Source organism: Siniperca chuatsi, linkage group LG10, assembly GCF_020085105.1.
Source record: "Siniperca chuatsi isolate FFG_IHB_CAS linkage group LG10, ASM2008510v1, whole genome shotgun sequence".
Lineage (NCBI taxonomy): Eukaryota > Metazoa > Chordata > Actinopteri > Centrarchiformes > Sinipercidae > Siniperca > Siniperca chuatsi.
The window spans coordinates 11,949,750-11,967,642 of record NC_058051.1 but is presented as its reverse complement, the minus strand read 5'-3'; the positions used below and the strand labels follow the sequence as shown (position 1 = coordinate 11,967,642).

General features: G+C 42.9%; 1 protein-coding gene across 3 annotated transcripts; it reads right to left on the bottom strand.

The window, feature by feature from the left end:
- Window positions 1–869: 869 nt before the first annotated feature.
- Window positions 870–17,850, bottom strand: mbd6 (methyl-CpG binding domain protein 6). Of its 3 annotated transcripts, none has more exons than XM_044210435.1 (13): window positions 17,611–17,850; window positions 16,436–16,642; window positions 15,372–15,511; window positions 14,263–14,365; window positions 13,397–13,568; window positions 9,226–11,673; window positions 7,712–8,721; window positions 6,835–6,943; window positions 6,516–6,661; window positions 4,021–4,773; window positions 3,730–3,782; window positions 3,449–3,515; window positions 870–2,660 (listed from the first exon to the last, which is right to left on the bottom strand). In XM_044210435.1, the coding sequence occupies exons 3-13, from the start codon at window positions 15,485–15,487 to the stop codon at window positions 2,589–2,591; spliced, it is 5,049 nt and encodes a 1,682-aa protein (XP_044066370.1). In that variant the 5' UTR covers window positions 15,488–15,511; window positions 16,436–16,642; window positions 17,611–17,850; the 3' UTR covers window positions 870–2,588. The 3 variants fall into 3 exon arrangements, with proteins under 3 accessions (XP_044066370.1, XP_044066371.1, XP_044066372.1); XM_044210436.1 differs by lacking the exon at window positions 17,611–17,850 and adding an exon at window positions 17,238–17,580; XM_044210437.1 differs by lacking the exon at window positions 17,611–17,850 and adding an exon at window positions 16,721–17,168.
- Window positions 17,851–17,893: the final 43 nt, after the last annotated feature.

The window sequence follows — 17,893 nt, the reverse complement described above, 5'->3', positions numbered from 1 at the left end:
TATTTTCCCAAAAGTCTTGGGGATCATCAAGATGTTTTCTGGCAAAAATGAGACGAGCCTTAATGTTCTTTTTGCTCAGCAGTGGTTTTCGTCTTGGAACTCTGCCATGCAGGCCATTTTGCCCAGTCTCTTTCTTATGGTGGAGTCATGAACACTGACCTTAACTGAGGCAAGTGAGGCCTGCAGTTCTTTGGATGTCGTTGTGGGGTCTCTGAATGGCTGAAGAAGAACAAAATGAAGACTTTGGAGTGGCCTAGTGGAGATAAGTCGAGCAAACTGTTTGTGAACGTTTATTCAACATCTGTTGCATAATAGCCGAAACTTATATGGATTCAGATGTGAATTTGATACAGCATTCTAGTGAGGCTGACAGACGAAGAACAAAATGAAGACTTTGGAGTGGCCTAGTCACAGTCGTGACCGGAATCCAATTGAGATGCTGTGGCATGACCTTAAAAGGGCAGTTCATGCTCGAAAACAATTCTGCAAAGATGAGTAGGCCAAAATTCCTCCACAGCGCTGTAAAAGACTCCTTGCAAGTTATCGCAAACGCTTGATTGCAGTTGTTGCTGCTAAGGGTGGCCCAACCAGTTATTAGGTTTAGGGGGCAATCACTATTTCACACAGGGCCATGTAGGTTTGGATTTTGTTTTCCATTAATAATAACAACCTTCATTTAAAAACTGCATTTTGTGTTTACTTGTGTTATCTTTGACTAATATTTTAATTTGTTTGATGATCTGAAACATTTAAGTGTGACAGACATGCAAAAAAATAAGAAATCAGGAAGGGGGCAAACACTTTTGCATACCACTGTACTTCATCATGAGGTTTCTCACATCCTTTTCAGAACAGAAATCAACACACGATACATTTTCTGTAAATAGTTTAATATTAAATAAAAAAGACTCCCATATAAAAAAAGAAAGCTACAGTCCACAATTTAATTGTCTTTTAAACATAAGTATTGAAAGCAAGGGGTAGAATGAGAAAAATACTTAATTACAATTCCCAGAAAAATTCACAATTCATTGTTTTCTCTCTTGTCTCTTTCTCTAACAATATAAAATCAAAATAAAACACATTAACTGTACATATGTACAAATCTCCAAGTGTAGAAATTGCATAATCTGCTTTCTTTTTCACTTTTCTTTATTCTTTTTTAAATACAGCTAGAGATGCCAGTACTCTTGGGGCAGGGCAGTGTGTGGAGGAGAGTTCAAACAGTGATATGAGGAGACAGAGGGAGGATATTACTCCAAATCCATAACAACACACAGACTCAACAGATCCACGTAAGACATCATCGCTCTCTGCATTTTCCAGCCATTCGTTCAACCAATCAAAGGACATGTTGTACTGTACCATGTATAAACTCGGGATTCCTGCAAATATTCCATTTCAAAATTCAATACTTTTTCCAGACACTTGTATCATGGCTGTGGGTTGAACATTTGGGTGGGTGTTAGGTCAACAGATTAAATAAGTCTCCACCACACCACAGCTACATATAATTCTTCACAGCAACAAATCACACAGCATGTGAATTGAAGTTGGTTGCCAAAATGTGACAAATGATTCTCAAAGTTTTTCTGAATTGTTCCAGATTTGTTGTGGACCTTGCAAATGTCAAAAACTGATTGTTGTCAGATTCACTTAAATTTTCCTCATCTGTCAGGGTACTCTGACATGTTATGACATGATTCAAAGAGTTGTATGAATGTTTTCTCAGTTCATACAATTATTAGTGATGTACAAACCATTAAAGAACATCTCACAGGACATGTGGAATTATAATAAAGTTAATTTCTGTGTGAAGAAACCTGATAAGGTGGCCCACATTATTTCCTTGGCTTGTCCCATTTAGAGGTTATTTTGTACTGTGAAAAAAACCCAACTCAAGTCTGATCCTTATCTTCCAGCACCTTCTGAAAATCTTTCAGAACGTTTCTTTGAAAAACAACCGCTGTGTGACTCTGCAAAGAGCCCTTCATCTTACAAACAGGGTCTTGTTTACTAAAATGAAAATAAATTCAACTAACGGTCGGATAATGAGGGGCTCAGCAATAGCACTGTTGTCCAACACACACTTAGACACATAAAAAGACACACACATACAGACGCACTTTCAACAGAGCATCGTTCAAGTAGATGGGCTTTATCCTGACTCACAGTTACACACTGATGAGAAGAAAACAGTACTTTTTTTGTGTGTTTTCTCATTGATATAATTCTAACACCAACCATAATTAACAGATCTCTGATCACAATGTCAAGCAACCATTATTTTGTGAACTAGACCTAAGAGAAGACCTAAGTGAAAAAGTATCAACAACATTTCTCTTCAAATTTTTTTCACTTTTTATAAATTAACTTTTCAGACTAGATCTCTCTCCCATGTGTTTTTTCCATAGTGGTTGCCATAACAATGGTTGACATGACAACGGCATAATATTAGTGCAGTTAAATTAAAAAAAGATAGGTCTAAACAGTGGTGGTGATGGTGGAGAGATGGGAGGGGGAAAGAGGAGAGGCGTCTGGCTGCCTCTGATTGGTGAACAGCTCTGACTTACAGCTCCCTCCACCAATCACTGCCTCTGAGACCTGGCGCCTCGTCGCCTCCTGCCGCGGACTGACCTCTCAGGCTTCAGCAGTGCTGTCTGGAACAAGAAAGCGACAGAAATTACAGTCACATCAGCCTTATCTCTTACCACCGCAGTAAGAACTGCACAATCATTCCCAGCATGGAACAAAAACCTCACCCTTCACAGGGTGGTAAGAGTGCAGTAAGAGACACAGAATGCTGCTCCTCAAGTTTGCACAGTTTCAGTGTCTTGCTTTTCTTGTTTTTAGCAATCTGAACAAAAACGTGAAACAGGCTGGTTTTGAGGTTAAATGTTATTTCTTGACCTAGAAAACAGCAGTTGAGAAAAGAATCTCACCACAATGGATTTTTTTTGTTTTCTCAATTGCTGTTTACAAAGTAAAGCTTTGGCTGAAATGTCTTTAGTTTTGCAGGTATTTAGTCAAAAACCAAAGTATTGGACAAATTACAATTTTGACCTGATGATGGCACTAGATGAAAAGTTAAGGGATCACCAAAGTGATTACAATTCATCCTGAAGGGGAACATACCAAATTTCATGATAATCCATCGAATAGTTGTTGAGACATTTCACTCAAAACCACAAATGTGAACCTCATGGTGGGGCTAGAGGAAAAGTCAGGGGATCAGCTACTAGCATGGCTAAAAAAAAAATTCCAAGCTGTTGGAAAGTAACAACAGCATATTCATTAACAACATCTGGGAGAAAAAACAGCTGTGCTTTAAAGTAAGACTGGTGGCTTGGAAATAGTCTGACTCAAAACAGTTCAATGATACTAGTGAGAGGCTGCTGATAATTAAAGCAATACATCTGTGAGTCACTGAGGGGGAGCTGGGTCTTACCGTAGCCTTGGTTTCCTCTAGTGCTGTAGCATCCAAGTCTCTGAAGTCTTCTAACACATTCTGTAGCCTGATACACAAAGTAAGAAACACATTAGAAGGCAATACAGCATGATACAGCCAAATCAACCTGACAGTTGTTATGAAACATCAGAAAAAGCATGTCTAATGCATTGATACATTACAGTGCAACTGAAGCCACTTAAATTTTTTACTGGAAATGTATTTATCCAGGTGATTCCCTGTCTAGAGCTGAGAAATTAACTGTTAACAAGACAACTCACGTTTGTTTCCTTTTCCTTCCTCTTCTGACTCCACCTGCTGCTCCCGTTTGATCCTTGGGAGGTAAAATCAGAAATCACATTACAAAAACAGCATGATGAAAACCTCTACAGGTATCAAGTGGCATAAAAATGGAGCCAAGTCAATCACAATGCTATATTTCTCTTTTTTACAGTCTTTGGTCCATACTAAAAACTAATTTCTGGTGTTGCAGCAGGATAATTATGCAGTCCCACTTTGTGATATAAAATCTTGTCTACAAGTATGAGGAAACAGGAGACCCAGGCACTTACCCTTCCCTGTTCGGTGTGCAGCAATGTCCCAGCTGTCTCCTCATTGGACCTCCCACTGCATCCATCCCTGGGACTGAGGTAGCCCGCATGGGAAAGATGCCCCTGCCTATCGACCCCTGCCTCCACATAGGGGCACACAGCTGCAGCAGGCCCAGTACAGTCTGTCTTGGCCTCCTCCAAGTATATGGGTGGCAGAGGAGGCTCTGGGTGGGTATGTCCCTCTACCATGACCGGTTTCCTTTGTAAGGGTGACGTAGACCCGTCCTCAATGGGTTTGGGCGTCCCCTGGGCTGGCGAATGGGCTGCTGCTTCCAGGCTGAGACGGGATAAGTCTGGGTTGCGGAGGGAACAGGCCCGACGTGGGCTGAGGGAGACTGGGGCACTTGCCTGGGGCAAAGTTGGGACAGGGGTATGGTGCTCCACAGGGAAAGAAACCGGCGGTAAGGCACAGAAGGGTGAAGTGGGGTCAGATGGCCCCAAGTGGGCCCTGTCTTCCTGCTCTTTAGCACTGACTTGAAGGAAGGAGGTATAAATCGTGTCCATGAAAGATGTGTAAGGATCAATAACAGACCTGCCCTCAGATACTCGCTGTGGGGGTGGGGTGGGTTCTTGGGCAGGGGCTGGAGCTGGAACAGGACTGGGAACCATTTCGGGAGCGATCTGAGTAGCTGGAATGTCTTCCTGTGGGGCAGGGCTTTGTGTTTCCTGCAATGAGACTGGCTTCTCTCCCTCTGAGGGTGGTGCAAGATTTAGCTGAAGGAAAAAAGTTGAGGCAATCAATGACAAAGATTCCAAAAGAAATGTTAGGGAACATGTGTTTTCTCATTGATGCAAAAGAATCCAAAGGCAAATTATCCACATTTCCTGACATATATACAAATCCCGTAACAAGCCACAGACAATTCATAAAAGCCAGAAGAAAAAAAACAAACTAAAAAGTAAAAATTTAGGGTGTCCTGATCAAACTTTTTGGGCCAGATCCCGATACGGAGTCCAACAAATACTTATATTTGTATAATGTTGGTTAAATATGTATCTGATACATTGAAATAACAGCTGTAAACTGCTAAATTTGGCACACTTTTTACAAGCTACTTGATCCAAATACTGAAGGTCCTGGTTCAAAGCTATAACGTTTTTAAGCTTCAATTATAGATACGATATAAATAAAAGTTTAACTGGGAAATTGCGACTCCTAAAACTAACATGACGCGAGCCACTAGAAATGGTAAATGGACTGCATTTATATAGCGCTTTCCTAGTCTACTAACCACTCAAAATGCTTTACAACACATGCCAACATTCACCCATTCTCACACACACACACACACACACACTCTGACGGCAGACCTGCTCATAAGGAGCATTTAGGGGTTTAGTGTCTTGCTCAAGGACACTGACACTTCCTCTAGAGGAGCCGTGGATCGAACCAGGAACCTTATGATTATTAGATGACCGCTCTACCTCCTGAGCCATGCCGACAGCCAACTTTAATATTTGCCTGTCATCAAGTTACTCACAGAATTAACCTTAATTACCAACATAGGATCTGCCGCCATTTATCATTTTAACCAGCGAACTGAAGCCAATATGGAAGTGCCTTAAACCAGCAATCTTTCTAATGGCCAGCAGGGGGCGACTCCACTGGTTGAAAAAGAAGTCGGATTATGTAGAAGTCTATGAGAAAATGACCCTACTTTCTCATTTGATTTATTACCTCAGTAAACATTTTCCTAATGGGTTTATGGCATCAATTGCTAGTTTCAAGTCTTCTTCAATACAGCATAATGTTCATTTAGTAAATTATGGTCCCATTTAGAGTAAAATAGAAGATAAAGCAGGGTATGCTTTAGGGTGTGGCTACCTTGTGAATGACAAGTTGCTACCACGGCGACCTGTCAATCAGGACAGAGACGTAGTAATGCGTATCCCTCCCCAGCTCCAGCCTCTCGTCTAAATATGGCAACTTCTGGCTCCAAAAAAAAACAAGATGGCGATGGCCAAAATGCCGAACTCAAGGGTTCAAAATGGTAGTCCACAAACCAATGGTTGACATCACGGTGGCAACTTCCATTTCCTTTATATAGTCTCTGATTAGAGTTTAGCAAATCCGTGTAAAGTTATTTTACAAATACATTCACACACTCTTAATTTTCACTCGCATATGCAGCAAAATGCTTGCAATGTAGAGCCCGGCTGTCATAAAGAAGAGCAGCACTGCACTAGTAGGCTGAGGTGGACAAAACACTGTAGAGTACAGTAAAGAAAGGATCAGATTTTAATTGCCTTTATTTTAGCCAATACCAGTCCCTTAAAGTGTGCCCAGATTGGCCCCAATAATGATCTTATCTTTATCTGCTTAGGACATCTCTAGAAAAAATTTAAAGCATCATAGAACAATCTAAGCGCATACATCTAAGTCTGTAAGAACAGCCCCATTTAGGCGGTAACCTCTTTATACGCTTTATCCACAAAGCTACATGCCAGTTACCAACCTGTATGTTGTTGAGCAAGTTGATGGCTCCATCAGGACCCTGCAGCAGAGGCATGCCCAATGCAGAGGTCTGGACTGGGGGTAGGAGGATGGAACCTGCTCCTATCCCCACCATGTTATGGAGGCCTGTGATGCCAGAAAGATCTCCTACAAAGACACATTTCATAGATGCACTGATATAATGGCTTACTGCTACAGAATGCCTGCAATGTTGAAAGTTCTGAGAGCAGCTGGTCATTTTTGTCATCATTTAATTTATTTCTAACATACTGAATTTAATCTTGAGAAAGAAGTGTTACAGAGAGTGGGCACTAACTCACCTAATACAGCAGAGTTAAGCAAAGTGGGCAGTAACTGTTGGAGGATGGGGTTGTCCTTGCCTTGGAGAGATAGTGGGATGAGGGTGTCAACACCAGTATCAGTAGGTACCTGGAGAATAGAGTAGAGGACATGAGAAAAGATGGTTAGCGTTTCAGGCAAACAAATTACAAAATAGTGAATCAAAGAAAAAAAGAGGTAGAGATGGGGCCAGATTAATACAGAGACAAAACTCAGAGAATCTTTCTTTTTTAATGCAAAATTAAATGTTTCCAAGAACATGTGTATTCATACCTGAGGTAAATTAAGATAGACAGGCTGTAAGCAACCCAAACAAACCATGTAGTTTGAAGAGGACTTCATTTGAAAATAGTTTAGAGAAAAATCACATTTTAACCCCACTTTTTTGAAGTTGTTTGGGGTTGCATGAGGTACTTATCCATATACCTACAGTAGGTGGCAGTCGGCACGGCCCCAGTTTGGAGAAGCAGACAGCTCTCGCTAAAGCCACCCGACTCCTTTGACAAAAACAGTCATTTTACAGAACACAGTAGTTGCTGTTCTACCGCTGACTTGATTGGTTAGTTTGTGTTATTGTGTGACTTTTGTGTTTTAACATGTTAGTTCAGATCCAAACTAACCCTTTAAAAACACCAAAGTCACACAATATTTAGTTACACACTAAAATACGCTTTGCTGCTGCCCCCGTCCACAGCAGTACGTTGCTTAGCTTCCGTGCACTGACTATGGATAAGTACCTCATACAACCCCACTAAAAAAAAATCCGAACTAACCCTTTAAGGAAATTAGCTCTTAGGTTTTTCTAGGGAAACTAGGATGAGCTCAGAGGAAATAGCTTTAGGAGATAGGGGAGCCTACCTGAGGTTGGGTATGTTGGGTTTGCTGTGCAGGAGCTAATTGGGTGTGGGGAGGCGGGTGGAGCTCGGCAGAGCTCAGGGCAGCAGTGAGCAAGGCAGGGCTGAGGGGCAGGAAGGCTGCGTGGGGAGGAGAAAGAGTGGCAGGAAGTAGCAGAGACTGCAGGGCTTGGATAGAGCCCTCAGCTCCTGGAGGAATAGGGAGAAGGCCCTGGGCGACCTCCAAGAGCCCTGGGCCCGGTAGGGTTGATGGATCCAGGAGGCCAGAGTTCTTATCCAGGGTGAGGCCCTCCAGTGTGGTAGGGATCTGCTGTGGCTGCTGGAGAGGAACTTCCAAGCTGACCTGGCTCAACTGACCCAGCCCAGATAGAGGTAACAAAGACGCCTGCTGTTGCCCAAGCAACAAGGATGCCATAAGCAGAGCCTGAAGGCTAGGTTTTTCTGTTAGCCCTAAATCAGCTTCCTGTCCTGGGGTAGGGGTTGGGAGTGGGTTCAGCAGGCCCAAAAGGTTCAGAGGCAGCTCCCCTTGGCCACCACTCAACAAGGGCAACAATGGAAACAGAGGATTGTTGTTTATCTGTTGTTGCTTCTGTTGTTGTTCCTGGTTTTGCTGCTGCGTCTCTTGTTGTTGCATTAGTAACTGCTGCTGCTGCTGCTCTGATTGCTGCTGCTCTGCAAGATTCTGTGGTGGTTGTGGTGTAGCATTGGCAGGGGGTATGTGTGCATGTTGCCCTCCCAACCACAGCCCGCCTAGAGGCAATGAAGCCAGGACTGCAGGGTCCAGGAGGGATGGTAGACCTCCTGTGGATGACAAGAGCTGAAGCAGTTGCTCTTGGTTCATGAAGGGGAAGGCCTCTGCCAGAGGTAAGGGAGCGGTTGAGTCGCCCACAGCTGAAGGTGTATGAGGACTGTGATCATCCCCGAGACGAGAGGAGATAGTGGGCCCGGGGCTAGTGGCTGCTGGAGGTTTGGTCACTATGGAGACCTTTGGATCCACTCTAGGCTCCTCTGGCCCTGCGGGAGAAACGTAAATCATTCACATCTGTTCAGACTGACTTATCAATTAGTAAACAAATTTATACAAGGGTCTTGAGCTGGGCAGTATGCAATGTTTTACACAGGATTTAACTGTGGTGGGTGACTCTGGTACAGCTTTAAGTACTGATAGTTAGCTACAAAACAGCATTAAATTTACAAGCTAGCAATAACACATCAATAAATGTGCACTGACATCAATTCAGAGCAACACCCTAAAGGGCACAACCAAGAGAAACCAATTGTACACCTTGCCCTGAACCATCCTAAGAGATACCATCATCTGATTTAAAGGGAGAGCTCATGACCACACATAGTTCACATTAATCAGACTTGAATGGGCAAAATCTGTGAGAGAATCTTGACGTTTACATGGGTACATTTTCAGTATATTGCCAACTCTACAAACCATTCTACTTCAATATGCATTGAAAAGTTATATCTAAGACTAAAAACACATGTCAGACTGAAAAATATCCTCACCTGCGGTGGGATTTCCTTGGGAAGACATCACAACATCAGTGGTACGGTCGGAGGAGCTACCCTCCCCCTGGGACACAGTAGAAGATGCTGCGAGAAGGGCCAGGACATGGTTGCTAAGATCAAGTGGCTTTGGGGAGCTGGGTATCGCCATAGAAACACTGCCTTGAGAATGACTCAAGTCCACTGATGTAGATATGCTGTTACTACCAATCTCTGTTGCCACAGTGCCCTGTGGTGAGGCTTCCTGCAATGGTCCCTGGGAAACAGTGTCTATTGTAGGAATGTTATTCTCAGTTGGTTGATGCTTGTCTGAGGGAGTCAGGGACATATGCTGAGATGGGCTGTTGTGTAAAGCTAAATTTGAGTTGGGCAGCACTGTAGAAGAAGGAGAATGTCTCTGTAAAGGACTTGATTTAGTAGACCGAGGATGTGATGGAGACTGCACTGATCTGAACTGAGAGGAAGTGGGAGGAGGAGAAAGCGGTTGTGGCACCGAGGGTAGAGGATTAGTGTTAATGATTCGGCACGATAACTGAGTCTGTGAGTGCCTGATGTTAGAATGTGGGGCGGGAGAAGAGGGTGACAGTCTGGGGCTCTGTTTTTTAGTGTGTCCACTTCCTTCAATAGACATGGATCCCGGCTGAGATGAAGCAGAGTTAGATGCTGAGGCTGTGGCCTGCGCATTCTGAACACTGAGCAGGTGTAACAGAGCAGACAGAGGCTGGGTTGGAGGATCCAAGCCAAGAGGTGTAGGTGTCAGGCCTGTAGTGAAATCCAGAGCCTCATTTTGTCGAGGAGGCCTGGAAAGGTGTGCCATCTGTCGGGGAGCAGGGAGCCTTGGCGTCTGCCCGGGTAGGAGATGATGATGGTTTTCTAACATGACAGTATTCTGGTTCTGCACAGCTGAGGTAGAGGAAGACTGCGAGGAGGAGGGGAAGGAAGAGGATGAGGATAGGTTGATAACTGTAGCAGAAACAGTGTCTCCTGGTGGGGTCTTCCTCGGCCCATTAGCCAGCTGCTGGGTGTCTCTTAGCATGGTGAGCACTGTGGGAGATCGCCGTTGCCTCTTCCTGTGAGACGCACTGCGCTCTGCTGTGGGAGGCAGGTGGGGCAAGGAGGAAGCCAGGGAGTGGGCCAGAGAGTGGGATGGAGGAAATAGGACGGAGGAGGCTGCAGCAAGGGAGGGATGGGGAGGCCTAGTAGAAGCGATGGAAGAGGGAGGGTGGCTGTTATGTAAAGTGCTGTTTGTTACCTTTGATGACTGTTGCTGTTGTGCCTCTTTCATGACCTCCAGAGAAGAGGGCAAGCTCACCGGGTTGCTGGCCACATTTGAACTCTGCCCCTGGGTTATCTGGTTAGCCAGCTGAGCCTTGGCAGCCGCGGAGAGCAGGCTACTCGCAGGGAAAGAAGCTGGGTGTGGCAGCTTGCCCTGATGGCTGTGGTGGTGGTTCAGAAATGGCCCCAGAGGTAAACTAGAAAGCCCTGTGGAGTTCAACCCAAAACTTGGTGGTCCTGCGCTGTTAGTCGGACTCATGGTGCTCTTTGAGGGCTTCGAGGAGAGAACATGAGGGTTGCTACTGCTTTGGTTGGTCAGTAAGGAGGGGTTAGTAGGGATAAGGAGGTGGTGGTTATTAGTGCTGCTGTTGCCTGAGTTCTTAAACTGCTCCAAGATATCTTCCAGCTTGTACTTAGGGAAGTGGGGGCTGGGGTTTGGGGAGCCACCGGAGAGAGGGGAGTGTGGAGAGGAAGAGGTGGATTTCCTCCTCTGAGACAAGTTACTTCCCATCAGTCCTCCTCCTGCTGCTGGTGTTGAGCCACCTCCCTGCTCAGAGAGAGGGGAAAGAGAGGCTGAAGGGTGGCGGGACCGCTGGTGAGGAGACACACAGTTCATGTTATGGATAGAAGGAGAAAGGGAAGGAGACGGAGAGAGGGGGGAGCCTCCCGCAATGACACCATGAGGATGATGAGCGTGAGTCTGTGCTCCTCTTCCTCCTCCACCCATGGTCATAGGGGAAGAGGGAGGAGGTGAAGAGAGGGGCCCTAGCCGAGGAGAACCCGGAGTCTCCGGGGTTTTGGGTGTTCTTTGACCTTGACTTATGTTCTGAGGTGTGGGGGGGCGGGGTGACCTCTGGGCAGCGCTGTAAGCTGGGAATGAGGAGCTGCAGGAAGAGCTGGACGAGGCAGGGATAGGAGGAGGATGGTGAAGCCTTCTCAAAGCCTCTAGGGGATGGTGAGAGTTTGTGCCTGTGTGAAGGACAGGGGAGGAACCATTGTAAGGGTAAATAAACTGGTGAGGGGATTTGGGGCTGGCACAGGGGTTTGGGTGGAGGTTGCTGTTAGGTCGGGCTGGGACTGGATGGAGTTTGGGATGGTAAATGCCCTGGTCCTCATCTTCCCGCTCCACGAGTACTCGCTTTGGATCGCGGCTGTCCACTCCACTGCTCATCTCTGAAAGTGGATACACACACACAAAGCATTTACTAAATTGTTGTTACTTCAATACGACATCATTATTACTTACTTTCATAAAAAGGTATTGTATACAATGTATAAATTAATTACTGAGAATTAAAATTCTGCTATATCTGAGCGCTCTGGAGGAGCATTTTGATGTTTGATTTTGACACTTGAGGTAATTGGTGTGCAATCTTAAGGCCATGCTAAGTCTCAAGGACCCTACCTTGGAAATACTACCAAGCATGAGCAGAAGAAGCTGAAACCTTCCACTTTATTAGCTATTAGTTTTAGAAAATGTGATGTGCCCATGGAAGCAGAATGGAGAATGTGACGCAAAAATATGACCCCTTCTCCAGGAGCCCATGTACTTTTTGTATAGTATATCATTGCATACCTCATATGTTCATACAAGCCTTGTAAATAGTCATGAGGGTCATTAGGGTCTGTGGGATGTAGAAATCTGTAGTATAGTGAGATCTAACCCATTCTAACTGCACATGTTCAAAGTGATAATGTGCTTGTTATTTAACCAATACTGTATGTGCACTATGGTAGATCTGTGTTAACTGAATGCACGTTAGCAAGAGAAAAGTAGATAATGGTACAAAACATTTAAATAAGTTAAAGGGAGTTGACAAACATTTTGTCAAAATATAAACAGACATATGAAGAAAAAAAAAAGAAATGGAGACTGATCCACAGGAACATAATGATGGAACTATTCTGCTGCACAATGTAAGAATTTTGACTTGTGTTCAAATATATTGATGAATATAAACTGCAGCAAGACAACACATGATTATTTCTGAATGTCTTCTGTTCCCAGTGTGGAAGTACATTACTGCTATTAAAATATCATTGGTTTCCATTCTGTGTGGCTGACAACTGCTGCACTGACCAGCACTCGTTTTTTCAATCCCACACCCACCTGCTCCCAGATTTCCAACCATCAATAAGACACATTTAGCTTTTTTATGGATTTTGCTTGAGGCAGTAGGAATTAAAAGTGTATCTAAAGATGGATCATGTCACGGTCTCTCTGATAGCTCATGTCAATTCCCATATAAACAGACACAAACATCAGATTTCAGAGAGAGAGAGAGAGAGAGAGAGAGAGAGAGAGAGAGAGAGAGAAAGGAAATGGGGGAACAAGAAAGCGAGTGAGAAACTAAACGGAAACCTCTGATTCTGTATTTTGCATTTGGTTTACTGAAAGACAATATATTTACATGCATGGTTCAGCCCAATAATAACAACAACAACAACGGCCTCTCATACTTTCATGAATTAAATTTCATCTTTAATTCATACCACCATGATGAGGACACTGACAAACCGCTCCCACACACATTACAGTAAATTTGTGTTGGGTCCTGCGGGACCTGCAAGATCATAGTCCCATTGCAGCCCTCTACATGTGGTTAGTACTGCGCAAACAGCACACTTAACAACCAATATCAGAAGATTTGGTGGAAAAAAGCACAGATTTTGTTCCAATCTAACAGACATGAACTGGCGACACCTTCAGAGAGAGACCATCCACGCCAAAATTAAAATGATAATTTCCTACATGATGAAGATACGCATCTGTTTAGTAAATCTGTAGAAATTAGTATAGAAAAGCTATTTCAAGAGATTTGTTTATGATTCTTTTAGACTATGTTTTATAGTGTGAAGGTGCAGGAGTACCATGTCTCAATACTTCAAAATGTACCTGGATGATGAAGGTTTGCAAAGGGCAGCTGTGAGGCCTGCATACTCCGACACAGAGCAGCCATCGCTACCACTTTCCTGCGGTGGTTACACAGTTTGGTCATATCCTGTTCTGCTTTGCCTAACGGCTGGCTGTGCTGCTCCACCTTCACTCCCACAGTAAAGTTGAAAACCTGTAGGAGACCAGATAAGACCGAATCCAGAGAGAATTCTTTGCATAACATTTCATCAAATTCAAGACAGTTAAGGGCACCAGAGGGGTATTTTACACTTATAATATGCATAGTCACACAAGGATCATTGCTTATCGCAGACTATGTGCACTCACATTTTTATGAAGACAAGGTTAGCCATGATTCCACACAGTTGGACAAACTTCACTCAAAAAGTTAGTCATAGATATTTAATTCAATACGTGTGGGGATGCCACATGCCTGCATTTCCTTCAAAGTAAAAGCCTTGCAGTGCTGCCAATAATTACTATGCTACTTGAATATTACTATGAATTTGACACAATTTTACAATTTCTTTATGCAAACAATGTCTCACATTAGAAGCTATTTTAAATCTTGCTTCTTACATGACAATATTCAAAACACATTGCTATAAAAACTGCATGTATTGATATTCTCAGTGTCTGAACAAATGACTAGTAAAACTAACCCACCACACTGGTCAAGTGAGTTTGTAGAGGTTAAAAGGTCATCATCATGCTGTTAAAGTATGTGTGTAAGTGAACATTCAAGTGTCACAAAGTTACTTAATCTGAAAACTCTATATACTGTATATACCGTTTGTATTTTGTCTGTATTTCCCACCCTTACTACACACACAGAAACAAATTTAACACGTATAAACCAGCTTTACCTTATGGATGATAAGTGGACACTCAAGACCACATTTGCAGGTGCTATCAGTCAACAGATAGGTCTTGACCTCTTCCAGAGAGGATAGGGTAGTACCACTGGGACTACAGAAAGAAGACAGGGACAAACTTTACAGAGCTGCATATGCAAACTGAAAGATGTTGCGTTTTACATGGCTGCATCAGACAGTCCTGCTCTATTAGAGAAACTCTGAAATCCCATTTTAGCCCGAGAGAACACAATTTAGAAATGAGAAATGTAGATGAAAATTGTAAATCGAAATGTAGAAAAATCATCTTAAACATGGGAAATCTTATTTCAGAACAGATTCTGTAATACAGCCCCAAAACTCTCAACATACATAAAGTATGATACGAAAGAAATATCTGAAATTGAACAACTAAAGTCAAGTAAAAAGAACAGATTTTGCACAGCCCACAGGATATTTGTGGTGATGAAAAAATGTGCCTTATTATAAAGACTTATTATGTACACTTTAGGAGTTGATCTGAATGAATGAAACTGCAGTTATTTGGCTTGCTAGTTAATATTAACTGATCACAAATCTAGGTTATAGCCTACATATGAATAAGCTGCTGTAACATTACATTATTAAGCTCACTGATGTTAATATAGCAATCAAGCTTCTCTCCATTTGACTAGCTTGAAAATGACTCTTTCTGCAGATAGCCAGGGGTCCTAAGCAATTTCATATCTCAAATGTCATATTTTACACACTTTTTTTGAGCAAGATCTAAACCACTGCTCCATGAAATGTGTGTATTCAAATCAAAATAAACAATTCTGCCCTGAGCTGGTCAAGGAAAATAAGGCAAAGGGAAATCTTTATTGGGAAAAAAATACTGCATCTTCTGCAAATTCCTATAGCAAATCACAGAAGCCACAGTCATCTTTCTGGGTAATATCCCTCTGAATATGTTGGCAAAACCCAGCAATCTCTTTTCTCCAGAATAAATGATTTAGCTCACACACATACACATTCATACATGTATACGTTCATATACCTTCACATCAAAATCCTTTCTCCAAATATTAATTGATTTCAGCAATAAGTCTGCATATGCTTTCTATTCAACTGAACCAACCCACCTGACATAGATCACCTGCCCGCCCTCCACTCTCCTCTGCCAGCCAATGGGGATGTGTATTGCAGTGGTGTGGACCCCATCCTTGTCCCCACTGACAGTCTCACTGCCTCCCATCATTTTGTAGCAGCGGCCTGCCAGCACCTTGGAAAAGCAGCAAAGTGTTAATACATCCCATAAAATTTAATTTGTTTAAAGACCCAAGGGTTTTGCTTTAAATTATTACATGTTCCTTTTGCCGTAAAATCATTGTTCTGTATTTGAAAAGTGTCATTGTCTGAAATGTTTTCATGTGTTAACTTGTTACGGGCTACTGACGTCTTACAGTGACAGTAGTATTCAATACTGAATTTTACTTTTGCAATCTTTGCATTTATAATCGGCATCACATTTGAATGTCATTTTGAAATGACACTTTACCAGAGCTTTAAAATAGTCAAGTTTATTTTTATGGCCCAAAGTCAGCAAAGGCCCCCAAACCAGCTGAACTTTTTAAAAACATTTATGTATTCATACAACTATAGTTTGTTTCATGTATCAGTGTAGTTTGATGTGCCTCACTAAATAAGTAAACGCACGCATGCATAAAATGGACGAACGGATGTCGCTGCAGTAAAGTCTAATTAAAGCATGCATGCCAAATGTGTGGGCCACCTTCATCTGATTACACAACACCAAATGTCAACGTCAAACATCAAATATTACAAAATGTAACCTTGGCAGCATGATGAAATCAGCGTAGGTTTAACAGAATCCCGAAGAATGCATACAATAAAGGCTGCTAATTAAAAGGTATTGCACTATTTCAATGTCAGTTACTGAGACTTTACTTTCTATCTGTCTTCAATGTCCCCAAAATGTTCTGGCAAAACGCCCAACATTTACTTTCCTTATGTCTGTGTTCCTGACAATTCAAGCCTCTACAGAATGTTGTTTATAAAATTTAAAACCCCAAATATGATGTAAACTTATCACCACTGGGTGTGGCCACAGCAAAAGAAAAAAGGTTTTCATTTACTGTCAAGTAAAGTAATAAAAAATTGAATAACTGAAGAACATTTTGCATACCTTGTCATCTTTGGGAAGCCAGGATCTGTTTTGGCTATGGTATCCACTGTCCAATGTACATGCTGGTGGGTGAGAAGCACACAAACTGCCAGTAAAACCTGACTTGATGCCCAAACACCAGGTCTTTCTTTAGCTATGAGGCAAATCCTCAACTGCAGATTTATTTGTTCAGTTCACATCAGAGTAGGGTCGGATGAAATGGAGAGTCTGCAAAGAAAGGTGGAGGTGGATTATGTAATCTGACAGGGAGAGCCACGGTAAATAACTGATGAAACGTTAATATACCATTTCCTGCAATTGAGGCTATCCAAGCGCACTTCTAAAAATGATAACATCAGATGCATTACTCTTTCAAAAAGAATACAACTTCAGAACAAGCTGCGGCTACTTTGAAGTGGGAGGGTGTGTTTGGATAGGCCCGTGGTTTACTGGTTGTTTAGCCACAATATAAGCAACTGCCTTTTTAACAACCAACTCACAAGATAACAAGCTAACAAAATGAAAGAAGCTTGAAATAAAATCTTGATGGAATTCGTAGTTGAGCTAAAGTCGACATCTCTGCAGTGTGTAGCCATGGAACAATATCTCACTAACTATACTACACGACAGGCTAGCAGCTAGGCTAACCGCTAAGCTAGCAAGCTACCCTACTTTGTACTATGTTGTCGTGACAGCTGTCAGGCGCACAAAACACTCCGATGCAAAACTCTTGCGTGTTAGCCACGGTAACAAGAAACGAGCCAGGCGCAATACTGCTTCGGGGAAAAAACATCTATGAATTTGATCACCAGCTTACACTTACTTACTGACAGCCGTTAGCTAACGTTGATGTTAGCAGGACCTATCAACCTTTCTCTGCGTCAAGCTCTCTGTATTGGCGAAGTTTTGGAGTCTTCGCTTTTCTGGCTCGCGGGAGAATCAAGAGTTAGCTGGCTAGCTAGCCGACTAGCCAGAGAATGTTTTGAAAACGGCTGATACTCTAATAAATAACCGTGAAATAAGTAATTCCACCATTCAAATCTCGTATTAGCGCGATCAATCAGCTCTCAGCGTTTATACAACGTCTGCCAATCCGATTTAAAAACAAAGGGCAATAACGCTTCATTTTACTACGCCTGGGATCTCGGGGCTAACGCTCCCAGCTAGGCTAGCAGAGCTAACTGACTGAAATTTACTTGATTCTGGAGTGTCCCAACAAGACCGAAGGATGTCCCGCTCCCGGTGCGCAGTTATCCAGCCGTTGCTTTGGTCTCTGCTTTGCTAAACCGTCTAGCATTCAAATGTATTCCGACAACCATTACGACCCATGTAATCCCAAATTCACAGTTTCCCACTGTTTTTTTTTTTCTTGCATATTCCGAGCAAAAAAAATAATGGAGTTTTCTGTCGGGCATGCGCATTCAGTGCTCAGGGAGTATTGTACCCGACATGCAACGGGACCTTTGTAGTGTTCCAGAC

Coding starts and splice junctions, on each gene's coding strand:
- mbd6 (XM_044210435.1), bottom strand. CDS start 15,487: ATGATGGGAGGCAGTGAGACTGTCAGTGGGGACAAGGATGGGGTCCAC. Junction 13,569..14,262: donor GTCCACTTATCATCCATAAG/GTAAAGCTGGTT, acceptor GGTCTCCTACAG/GTTTTCAACTTTACTGTGGG. Junction 2,661..3,448: donor TAGAGGAAACCAAGGCTACG/GTAAGACCCAGC, acceptor TTCTTGTTCCAG/ACAGCACTGCTGAAGCCTGA.